Source organism: Acomys minous, assembly GCF_964271855.1.
Source record: "Acomys minous genome assembly, chromosome: 19".
Lineage (NCBI taxonomy): Eukaryota > Metazoa > Chordata > Mammalia > Rodentia > Muridae > Acomys > Acomys minous.
This window is the reverse complement of record NC_140499.1, coordinates 58,829,393-58,841,617: the sequence shown is the minus strand read 5'-3', so window position 1 is coordinate 58,841,617 and position 12,225 is coordinate 58,829,393. Positions and strand designations below refer to the sequence as shown.

At 38.4% G+C, this 12,225-nt stretch overlaps 1 protein-coding gene across 5 annotated transcripts in view; it reads right to left on the bottom strand.

The window, feature by feature from the left end:
• The window catches only part of LRBA (LPS responsive beige-like anchor protein), a 539,428-nt gene that overhangs the window by 319,916 nt on the left and 207,287 nt on the right, over positions 1 to 12,225 (bottom strand). For all 5 annotated transcript variants that reach the window (XM_084768541.1, XM_084768543.1, XM_084768544.1 and 2 more), the window contains one exon: positions 334 to 500. In XM_084768541.1, the coding sequence (XP_084624667.1) occupies positions 334 to 500 (167 nt within the window). The remainder of the gene's footprint in view (positions 1 to 333; positions 501 to 12,225) is intronic.

Genomic DNA, 12,225 nt, shown 5'->3' with positions numbered 1-12,225 from the left:
TCATTTACAAGAGTTCTAAATCAGAGTCTGTATCTGTGAAAAACATATGTAAAACATAAAATAAAATTGATTCCAGGAGATTCTACGAAGTGCAGTCAATAAAATAGTACAACATTTTTTTTTAATCTAACCAATTCAATGTAAAGTAAGTAACGATGAACAAACTCTCTTTAAAAATAATTTGAGGGAACTAGTACCTAAAAAAGGTCCATAAAGATACCTACATACATTTTCTCTTCCTATGAGTTAAACTTACCTTGATCACACTCAGAACCACTTATTGAAACCCAAGCCACTACAGAGAATGAGGGCCCACCGAAGGCGTTCCTTTACCTCACTCCAGAACTCCCCCAGGCTCCGTGCTTGTCTGTGAGAAGGTTGATAATTTTCTGGATTAACTGAGTTGCTGTCACATGGTCTCGGTATTTAGCTGCTCTTATCAAATGATCACACATCTTCTCCTCTTCTCGTTTGTCTGCAGAGTATTGAGCACACAAAGACTGGAATGGAGGGAAAAGGAGAAAGGTTAATTAATTAACTATAAAATGTGTCTATATATATTTCTTTGTGTGGGGGAGGCTACAAGGGTAGGAAGGTGGACTTGGCAGTAAAAGAAAGTAAGTATGATCTAGGTACCTTGTGTGAAATTGACAAATAATCAATAAAAATATTATGTTGGAAAAAATGTGGGTGAAAAACACAAAAATGTATCACGAAACAATTTTTAGAATGAATCAAACCAACCATAACTTTAATGATAAGTTTACTTATATCATTCACTAAACATTTATTAATTTAGCTTACTAAAGTCAATAACAAGATATACTCAGAAGGTGTTAACAGTTAAGCAGACACATGGAATCTGGGACTGGATTACACAGCCAGAAGGAAATGAGGTTGCAGAAGTCTGCGGACCAAGTAGAAATACTGCTATGAAATTACTTTGGAGGTAGTATTTGTACTAGATAGTAATGGAGAGTTTAGATATTATTCAAATACCCTGGAAAATTTTAAACGGTATGCTAAGGGACCAATTCACATGTTAAAAAGATCACGACAGCTCCAAAAGAGCGGGTTATGATGGACCAGATAAGGAACAGAAGAGGCAAGCTATGAGATCACTACAAAGGCCGGGATAAGAGGGTCAGTTTTGTTATTCATTTGTTTTTAATTTTTAAAAATGTATTCTTCTCTCGTATGTTACATCCCAACCATAGATTCCCCTCCTTCCTCTCCTCCCAGCCACCCCAAGCCCCAGGCACACCCCAAATCCCATCTGCTCCTCCTCCAATTCTCTTCAGAAAAAGGCAGGCCTCCCACGAATATCAACCAAATGTGGCATATCAAGTTGCAGTAACTCTAGGCACCTCCCCTCATCTGAAGGCTGCACAAGGAAACCCAGTAGAGGGAAAGGGGTTCCAAAAGCAGGCAAAAGAGTTAGGGAAAGCCCCTGCTCCCACTGTTAACAGTCCCACAAGAAGACCAAGAGACACACGTGTAACATAAGCAGAGAGCCTAGGTCAGACCCGTGCGGGCCCCTAGTTAGCAGCTCAGTCTCTGTGAGGTATTTTTGTTTGGTTGGTTTTTTGTTTTATTTTTTTAAGCTTAAAACAGTAAATCTAGCAACTTTGAAAAAAAAAACCCTCTGGTCTCTTAATTCTACCTATAAAATGAACCTGTAGCAAAATAATCTTCTGTGAGATTAAAAATGCAGAATTAGGTCCCATTCCCAAAATACTACGGTAGTAGCTGCGCTTTAATCTGCCCGCGGTGAGGGTAAGCATGTCAAAGTCTGAGAAGTACTATCTTACACAGGAAATTTCCAAAACATCTTAGGCTTCATTAGCAATAATAATAGGGCACACTTCTAGTTCCCAAAATGCTTATTTTCTCTTAGAGTTCTGTCACTTCTGGTGTTACATTTATGATGTTTTTTGTGATCATTATCAGAAGAATGAGCAGTTATATAAACTTGATCTTCTTCAGGCTCTACAAACTCACGGCTTCAATTTCCAATTAAAATACATGCACATATACACACAACACACACCCCCTTGGGAAAGTAGCCTGCATATGATTGCCAAATAAGTTGCTATCTTATATATAACACATACACATTATGGCTACCTGCCTCTCCTATTATATGGATAGTAAGACTCTGGATGGACTGTACTTATATCCGACTCCCACTGCAACCCAAGCAACAGAAAAGGGTCCTGACTGCCCAAAGCCACTCAGGTAATGATCACATCACACTGACAAATTAGCCTCAGGTCACCTAGTGTAATCACTGCACAAAATAGAGAGTTCAGAGTTTGGGTGGATAGTCTGTTCCTGCTCCTCCCCTTCTTTTCCTCTCCTCCCTCTCCCCGCCTTCCTCTTCTGCCTCCTCCTCTAGAGGCATAGAGCATTCTCTATCCTACAGGGCAGGAGTCGGGGGACCTGAAGATAAAGCCAAAAGTTAAATATTATGGCAAATGCAGGAAAAAAGTTTACTCAAGATGGAATCATAAACTAAGATATTTGAATTCTAATATATGACCTAATAACGGGGAAAGGGAGAAGGCTGTTTATGGAAGGGAGAAGAGAGTAAAGAAGGGGTTGGGGAGAAGTAACTAACATTAAGGATATTTGAAAGCTGTATGAAAACTACTACTATAAGATTTTACACACGCACACGCGCGCGCGCGCACACACACACACACACACACACACACACACACACAGTACTTAGTACTTGATAATGGAGTTAACTTCCCAAAGCCATAAAGAACCAAATAAAAAGGCCACTCACAGGTAAGTTGTTAGTCACTCATGGGTTGCCTAGAGACGTCTAAAACAACACAGGCTATTGCTACTGAACTTAAGGCCCTAATGCCTACTTCGATTACGTGACAGAGAAATCAAGTTGGCACTGACCAGAAGGCCTTTCCACTAGCTAGCCTTCCTAGTAACAAAAGCTGCTATGTAGCCTCCTGGGAGATAAAAGTCAACAATGGCCTTACTGATCTTGAATTACAATAAACTCCAGCATGATGAGACCTATCCAGTGACGTAATAGAGTCACAAACGTTATTTGAACAAGTATCATTTTCTGACTGGATTTAAGGCCTGTTCCAGAGGAGGAAACACACACCTGGTAGTGTAAATATGGCCTGGAAACCATGATTGGGTGAGTTTACAGAACTCAGGGGTGAAGCTACTCCTATTATTCTGCTAAACGCATTAGTGAAACCGCCCTCTAAATTCCTATCTGTTTAAAGTTATCCAGGCCTTAGACCTCAGAGAAGTTCCTCTGTGCAATGGACTGTGGCTAATGCAGAAACTCACAAGTGATCAAGGTGCTGATAAGAAGTGTTAGTGGAGTGCTCGGCCACAATTCCTGCCATACCCACCCCAACTCGAGGCTCTGAAACCATTAGCAGAAGAGGAAGTTAAAAACCTGTAAGAGACAGAGGTCAGGCAGGACTGGAGTAAAGCAGTGTCTCCTGGACATGTCAGAAGAGCTAGCTACATTCATGGTGTCACAGCAGCTGCGGGTGCCTGAACCAAGGCCTGCACAAGACCAAGGGTGTCTACTGTCTACCACTGACAGGGAGAGAGCCCGTACCTCCTGAAGTACTGACAGTTGATAGCTTCTGAGGAAGAGTTTCGGTTTTGTTTAAGAATGTGTCTTCAAGTGCATGGATGGTAAGCCAGTGGACTACCTCACAATGATAAGCATATAAGCCCCACAAAATGGACTCCATGAGCTCCTTAGGAAGAGAAGAATACAAATTTGGGAGCAGGTGGAGATTAGGGGTAAATCGGGAGGAATGAAGAATGAATATGATCAAAATACATTCTAAGAAATTCTCAAAAAATTAATAAACTATTATATTTTAAAAGAATGACCTTCATTTAGTCATTTTATGACTCCTTTTGAAAGACTTTCTTTAAGATCTAGTACATGTATGGTTCTGTTCCTTCAAGCAAAAGCAACTCAAACGTATAAGAGGATAGGCACTGTATAAAGAAAAAAATAAAAGCTGTGTGTAATATAGCATGTTATAAGGAATTGAAGTTGGAATTTAACAGTGGATGATTTTGAGGAGGTGTTATTCATGGGAAGGAATGAAGTGAACCTTAAAGCAGAAGCACACAAGAAGAACAGAATCAATACAGTCTGACACAAGAAAAAATGCAGGTAGAATTACTTTTAGCACTTATTTAAATTGTAATAAATTGTAGAATTCTAAGTGAGAATAGAAAAAAAAATCACTATGAATCAGAATACACCAGATTGCCCTATTATCTGGCTAATATTTCTTGATAGTACAGGCCAATTCTCTAATCCCACCCCCCCCCTCTCTCTCTCTGGATTTAAACTTCCTCTTTACGTTTAAACTTGCTAAATGAGAGGATTTTATTAATTCCAAGAATCTACCACTGAAGAACATTTGACTGCTGGGTGCTTAGCCATATAAAGAGGACATCTATGTCATCATCCCCTCAAAGGCTTAGCGAGCATCACAGAAGAAAGAGCAGAGAGAGTGTAAGAGCCAGATGAAGTGGTGGAGTGACCTGGGGCTCTGCTCTCTAGGCTGACATGACTGTTTGTTTGTTTGTTTTTTTATTTAAGTAGTTTATTCAGATCACATCTCAACTGTTATCCCCTCACTTGTATCTTCCCGTTCCCCCTCCCTCCCTCTTTCATCCTATTCTCCTCCCCTAGGCCTGTGACAGAAGGGGACCTTCCCCGCCCCCCCCCCCATACAATTACAGCTTATCAAGTCTCATCTTGGTAGCCTGCTCATCCTCCCCCCTCCCCCGAGTGTCACCAGGTCTCCCCATCAAGGGGGAGTGGTCAAATAGGGGTCACCAGAGTTCATGTCAGAGTCAGTCCCTGCTGTCCACACAACTATGGAAAATGTGCTGTCCATTGGCTACTTCTAGACCAGGGTTCTAGGTCTACTGCCTGCATTGTCCTTGGTTGGTACAGTAGTTTGAGCAGAACCCACTGGGTCCAGATCCGCCAGCCTTGATGGTCTTGTAGGTTTCTAGGACCCTCTGGATCCTTTTATTTCCCCATTCTCCCTTATCTCTCTTACCTGGAGTCCCAATAGAAAGCCCCAGGATCTATCCCAATCTCCTGCTAAGTGAAGACTTTCAGGGGACATGCTAGTAACCAATTATAAGTGAATATATACCATGTGTATCTTTCTGGGTCTGGGTTAACTCACTCAGGATGATCATTTCTAGTTCCATTCATTTGCCTGCAAATTTCAGGATTTCCTTCTTTTTAATTGCTGAGTAGTATTCCATGACGTAACCGTACCACAATTTCTTTATCCATTCTTAGACTGAAGGACGCCTAGGTTGTTTCCAGGTTCCAGCTATTACAACTAGGCTACTACTATGAACATGGCTGACACTGAACTCCGCAGCTGTGGTGACCTGGGTAAGACTGTGTCCTTCAACATCTTGTTACATAGGGAGTAATTCACAGGGCTGAACCCTTTCCTGAGGGTTTACAGATGACTAATGGTGGCTGGAAAAGGGAAGGACATTTTCTTCTTTGGTATGACTATTAAAAGGATGTCCATGCTTCTGTAAACAGTCTTCACTGAAATCCAGTGGGAGAGAGAGAAGTGAGAAGTACATAAAAGTGCAAGTGGGACTAGTTGGGAAGAGCAAGAAAAGAATTCACACATGGGGGTGGGGGTGAGAGTCCTTGAGTATAAGCTCAAAGACACACTTCCATTTGACTTTATCACCCGCATCACAGCACTCCATGTTTCAACTTTATCATATAAACTAGTTCTGGGTTTTGTTGTTGTTGTTGTTTTGTTTTTGGTTGTTTCTTTTTGTTTTTCGAGACAGGGTTTCTCTGTGTGGCCTTGGCTGTCCTGGACTTGCTTGGTAGACCAGGTTGGCCTCAAACTCACAGCAATCCGCCTGCCTCTGCCTCCTAAGTGCTGGGATTAAAGGCGTGCACCATCATAACCGGCTAATATAAACGAGTTATTAACATCACAACATGAGCACCACAATATCTGAATGAAAAAACAAATAATTACCTTGTTAATAAAATATTCAATTTTATTTAACTATGAACTGCTTTTTTATTGTATTCTTATGGAATTAATAAAATAAATATTAAAATACAGATAAAAATAAATTATGCTATATTATATAAGATATATTAGGGACTAGGTTAAAGCAAACCAAATGCAAATATCACACTTAATTTATCTGTTAATGGATTATGATTTAAAAAGCCACAAAGTGAACAAACAGATTTGAACAAACAGAAAGAAAAAATGTTTTAATATCTGGACAGCAGCTTAAATAAAGGGTATTATTACACTGTAACAAAATTTCACCTAATAGTGAAATTCACACAAGAACAAAGAAGCCAACCTATAAATAAAGGAACAGTGCAGGGATGCGGAGATGTTTATACACATTGCAGCCTGTATTGCTTACCACAGCCAAAGTACGCCCTTTTCTAACTTAGCTGATGAGAGGAGATTCAAATTATTGGTGGAAGTTAGAAAAATCAATGGTCTCTATACCCCCATGAAACACTGCATATCTTTATACTAAACACTACTAAATGTGTCCTTACTTAAAGCAAGACCTTACTAAAGAGACTATTTCTGTTTTTTACAAATAGTTGAACAATAAACATTTGCTAGCCTATCAAGTTTGCTGAAAAGGCATTTCTAAAAAAAAAAAAAAAAAAAGGACTCAAGGTAAGCTAAATAGTAAAATGGTTTAAAGTGTTCTTTAATGGATCTTCCTTTACAATTTAAAAGGCAACTTTTCATATCTGACATAAAATCTATAGATATAAATCACATTAAAGGACCATTCTTTCCTGATTATCAATCTCTGTCTCCTTGTAGAACATTACAGTCACATTTGACCTTAGAACATGATAAAAGGAAACCAAATAAGAATGTTTCTAAAAGATATAATGATCTTGTCTCTGTTCTTACAAATATCTTAATAGTGTAAACTGAAGACGTTCTCATCAAACACTAATAATAATTTCTATTCTCAGTCAGGTACATATGAGGAATATTTGAGTGACACACATTAGGTGATAGGCAGAATACATGTATCTGCATTTGAAGGTTGAATGGAGGCACCCCAGAGACTTTATCCTAGAGTTAAAGTGGCACTAAAATCTAGGGCCTAGGACATAAAGGGCGGTTCTAAAATTATTCCTCAGTATTAGTTTAAGTGGAACATTTTACTTCACATCACCTCTGACTTTCTGGACTTAATGTCACATAAACTAATGTGACATGCAATATCACAACAATAGTACAAAAGTGTCTGAATGTGAAAACAAGAGAAACGGCCTTGAAAGCAAAATAATTCAATTTGTGTTTGATGACTATTAAAGAAGCTTAACATTTGTTACTGTGGAACTAATAAAGAAAAATAAGGTAAACTTGCTTCTCAGAATTAATTTATTTATAGTAAATAAGTAAAGTTATAAGTAAACAGGAAAACAACTTAGAATGGTTGCTTACAATGTAAGTGTCTAAACAGACTCCCTCAATCAGTGGTTCACAACCTTCCTGCTGCTGTGACCCTTTAATTCACCTCATATTGTGGTGACCCCACGCATAAAATCACTTTGTTGCTACTTACTAACTGTAATTTTGCTACTGTTATAAACTGCAATGTAAATATCTGATATGCGACCCCCAAACGGGCTGTGACCCACAGTTTGAGAACCACTGCTCTGAGCGAAGAAACAGAAACAACACTGACTTTACGTTTTTCATGTGGCCTTCATGACTTTGTCCTATTTCACTATCTGCCCTTTGGATGGAAGTTCAGAGAGGAACAGCCTGAAAATGAAGTCACTTACTCCCCACACTGAATGGACATCCTCTTTTGATACCTTAGTGTTTTCCTTCATGGCTTTGCCTATTATGAAATTATTGCATATTTATCAAAGTTTTGTCAAATGTTCTATTCAAAGCATCCATTTTCTGTATCATCTACTATTATGAATCAGGCCTACCGTCCAATTTCTCATAGCTGACCCAACTGTTAATTCAAAATTTGAGGCCACATTATTGCCATAAATGTCATCTTTACTTGTATGGAGATCTTCCAACACTGAACACCCTTATCATAACCACTAGGAAGCTTCTCTAGATCCAGTAACATGTAGTCTCAAATGTTCTCAGATAATCGTCGATTTACTCCAATTTAGAAAAATCTCTAGTAACTCATCAATACACTCACTTAGATGCCTATTACTTCAGAATTAAGAGCTAGAAATAATCTAGATAGCTTCTTCTAAACAACCACTGGATTATTTTTGTAGAAGACACTTTTTATATACTCTACCCTCAACCCCTGAAAGTACATGACTACAGTGCCTAGTACATGTTTCCTGATAGCCCCCCCACCAAAAAAAAATTGTTTTGAGTTTTTGTGTGTTGAGAGTCTAAAGTGAAAAAATATCCTTTTTAAAGGTTCCCACAAAATTAAGAAACTCACCTGAGAATTGTTTACAGATCAATGAGTAAGACATAAGGAAAATTAGAAAAACAAGTAAAATCAGTTACAGCAGAACTTAAAGGAAAACTTATAGCCTTAAATATATTAGAAAAGTAAAGCGCGGGGATTAGCAATATAAACATCTATTAAAAATAAATAACCTAAATTCTGTGAAAGATAATAACTAACAAAGGGATGCAATTATTCAAAACTCTAAAGAATTTTTTTCATAGAGAAAACTCAACAAAAAGTACAGGTTGGTTCTCTAACAACAATTGCAAAATCATAATATATGGCCAGAATGTTCAAAAACAAAAGAAGAATCCATAATTTATTAATATCAAAAAATGGGAGCCAGGCCTAATGGCTGGGCCTGTGATCCCAGTGATCCAGTGATTTAGACACAGAAGCTGCGGTACTGTGGCCATGCTGAGGCCAGCTGGGGTCCACAGTGACTTTCAGACAGCTAGGGCTACACAGAAGACCCCCACTTAAAAACAAGAACAACAGAAGGGCGGTACAGCTCAACACAGTCTACAGAAATAAGAAAATATCCAACAAATATTTAAAAGGAAGAAAGAGGAGAGGAGAATGGTAAGAGAAAGACACTAAGGTGTAGACTAAGGTGGTTGTCTTTTTCTTTCTTTCTTTTTTAAATTTATTCAATCACTTTACAGCCAGGTCCCCGCCCCCTCCTCCCCTACCCTCATGCACCCCTCCTCCCCCTACCCTCATGCACCCCTCCTCCCCCTACCCTCATGCACCCCTCCACTCATTCCCCCTTCCCAGAGAAAGGGAGGCCCCCAAGGGTACCAACCCACCCTGGCACATCGGGTCTCTGTGAGGCTACAGGAGCCCATTCCCACTGAGCTGGAGTTATGTTAATGCGGAAGAGCTCTAACTTAACTGCAAAATAAGAGGCCTCACAAACACTCCCCTTTAACATCAATAAAGGCACAGAAATGCACAAACTTCCAAGCCTTAGGTTTCTAGGCTAGCATGTTTTATTTGATACAGGGTAACTAATTCCCCAAACTATTAGAAAACACATTTAAAATTTTGAAACCAGAACTGTCTCAAAATATAATAGAAGCCTTTTCATAATTTAGCATTGTATGTTAACAGTATAAATGAATTGGTTTCAAAATTAAATACTAAAAAAATGTATTTGTAGCTGGTGGGTGATAGCACATGCCTTTAGTACCAGCACTCATGAGGCAGAGGCAGGCGCATCTCGGTGAGTTTGAGGCTATCCTGGTCTACATAGAGTGAGTTCTAGGAAAGCCAAGGCTACACACAAGGAAACCTGTCACAAACAAACAAACAAACAGAAAACTAGAGAGATAGAGACAGGTGGGGGAGGGGGGGAGATTTGCCTTAGACAGAAAACAGAGCAAATACACAGGAAATAAAAAGAACACCTTTGGACCACTCTTTTGTACAATTGGTGGGTTTACAGGATTTCACTCCATGTCAGAATATTCATACATAGATCACTGGAATTTTAATTAGGGAAGCGTGGCTCCTGACAAACACTTTTCAGATGATTACTTCTCAATTGTCTCAAAATCACTCCCACTATAAATTTACTGGAAACTATTGAAAAGGAAAACCACATAAAGTTCAACAAATAAAGAAGTTTCTCACTATTTCATTTTGGAGGGCTCTGTGCTTTATCACTTGCCCCAGATGAAGTCTGATCTTTAAAAAAAAAAAAAAAAATGCTATCTATAGAAATCTTAGACTCCTGAAAAAGACTAAGAAAAATGAAAGCTTCAAAACCTCAACAGCAAACAAAAGTCAACCAATGATAATGTGTGACAGCCACCTTTAATTCTGAAGTGATTTCTCTGTCATGCAACGCCTCAAAGTATTGATTTCTCTCAGCAGGAAAAAGTCTAAGCCAATGAAACAGATATAGCACCATCCCCCCTTTCCAGCCCACCCCATAATAGCATTCAAGGTTAAAACAGGCAGGACACTTATCAAAGTATCTCTCCCATTTCTTCTTCTTTTAATGGACTAGGTGCAATGTGTTCTGGGGCCTTATCTCCACAAACTGCAGTTCCCAATAATATTAAATGATTTAAAGATTAAAATAGGTTCCAACCCTTTAGGTTTCTCATAATAAAAGCTTGCTTTAAAATGCCTAAGAAAATATTTTTTAAAATAGGTCAATACTAATGAGGCTCAAGTTTGCACACACTTGCCCAATGTATACACAATACTGTTTTATTACTTTATTACTTACTAGAGTACCTATTAATATTTTTTAAAACACTAAATTCCTATGGCCAAACACTATACAAAAAGGCAAGGTAGGTCCATTAACAAAGCCAGCAATACATAGTATCTATGTGTGTGAGTGTGTCTGTGTGTGTGTGTGTGTGTGTATTAAATTAAGTAAAGCATGTCTTGGTACCTGTGTTCAATAAAACTGACAGAACTAAAACAATAAATGGGTCTGAATTTTAAAACTTTAAAAAAATCATAATGTGATTTAAAAACATACAAAACAATAGTCCTTTCTTTATTTACCTTAGAAAGGTCTCATGGTTAAATAAATAATTATATATAAAACTGTAAATGGGTAACTATAGCTAAATGTAAAACAAAAGTAGTGCAAACAAAAAGAAGCATAATAATGAAAAATAACTGATTCAGCTTTATCGATAACCATAAATAAATCAGTACTTAAAAATACAAAATCCACAGCCAGGTAGCTTGAATTTAAATCTTAGATCTGAAATCTTCATAACTGGACAAGTTATATAAAATTCTGTATCACAATCGCTTCATCTAAAAAAGTAGGTTATTCGAGGAGAGTTTTCCAGAGGTCAAAATAACAGAAACAAAATGATGAGAGCTCTGTCTGCACAAATGAGCAGCTTCCCACATTTTACTCTGCACGCGTGTTGCTGCAGGAGAGCACATGGTGAGCAGTCCCTTTCCTCCAGCACCTGAGTGCAACCGAGTAAACAACCGCAGCTTTACTGTAGGAGATAAAAATAACAACATCAAAAGTCCTCAGTGAGGCATAAATACTGCATATAGGAAAAGAGAAAAAAAACTTATGAGAGAGAGCTGAAGGATAAGCAAGTATTCACCAAGAAGAAAGCACTCAAGATAGAACAAATAAAATATACAAAATAAAACAGAAAGGCGGGGACAGGGGAAGGGATAGGGACAAAACTAAGCATGGAAAATAAGACACGTAATCATGTGATAATGGTTCCAGCTGTAATTCCAACACTGTGGAGGCCAATGTGGGCTACAAAGTCTGTTCCAGGCTAGTGTAGTCTGTGCAGCTAGATACTGTCTCAAACACCCGGCCTACCAAACAGCAGCCAGAGCTTTCTCCTTTAATATGACTTTGTGAGAGTTTGGGTGACTGTTCAGGTAGCAAACTGTCTGTCATCTTCTCATTTGGGAAGCTGCTAACCTGCAATCTCTGTGTTAATTAATTTTATTCCTTTTCAAGTCTCTGATGGGGCTGAAGACTAGATAGTTTAGTTTTACAATTAAACTTAGTTGTTTAGAAGTTAAGATGTTTTGAGGTCTAGATAGATGGTTTAAATTGACAATGACAGGATATGATATAGATTTGCATTCAGAATTTTAGATTCACCAAGCTAGGAAAGATGTTTTCTTCAAGATTGCCAAATACAAATACCCAAAACACTATGAATGTAACATTTATATAATTCCTGATTG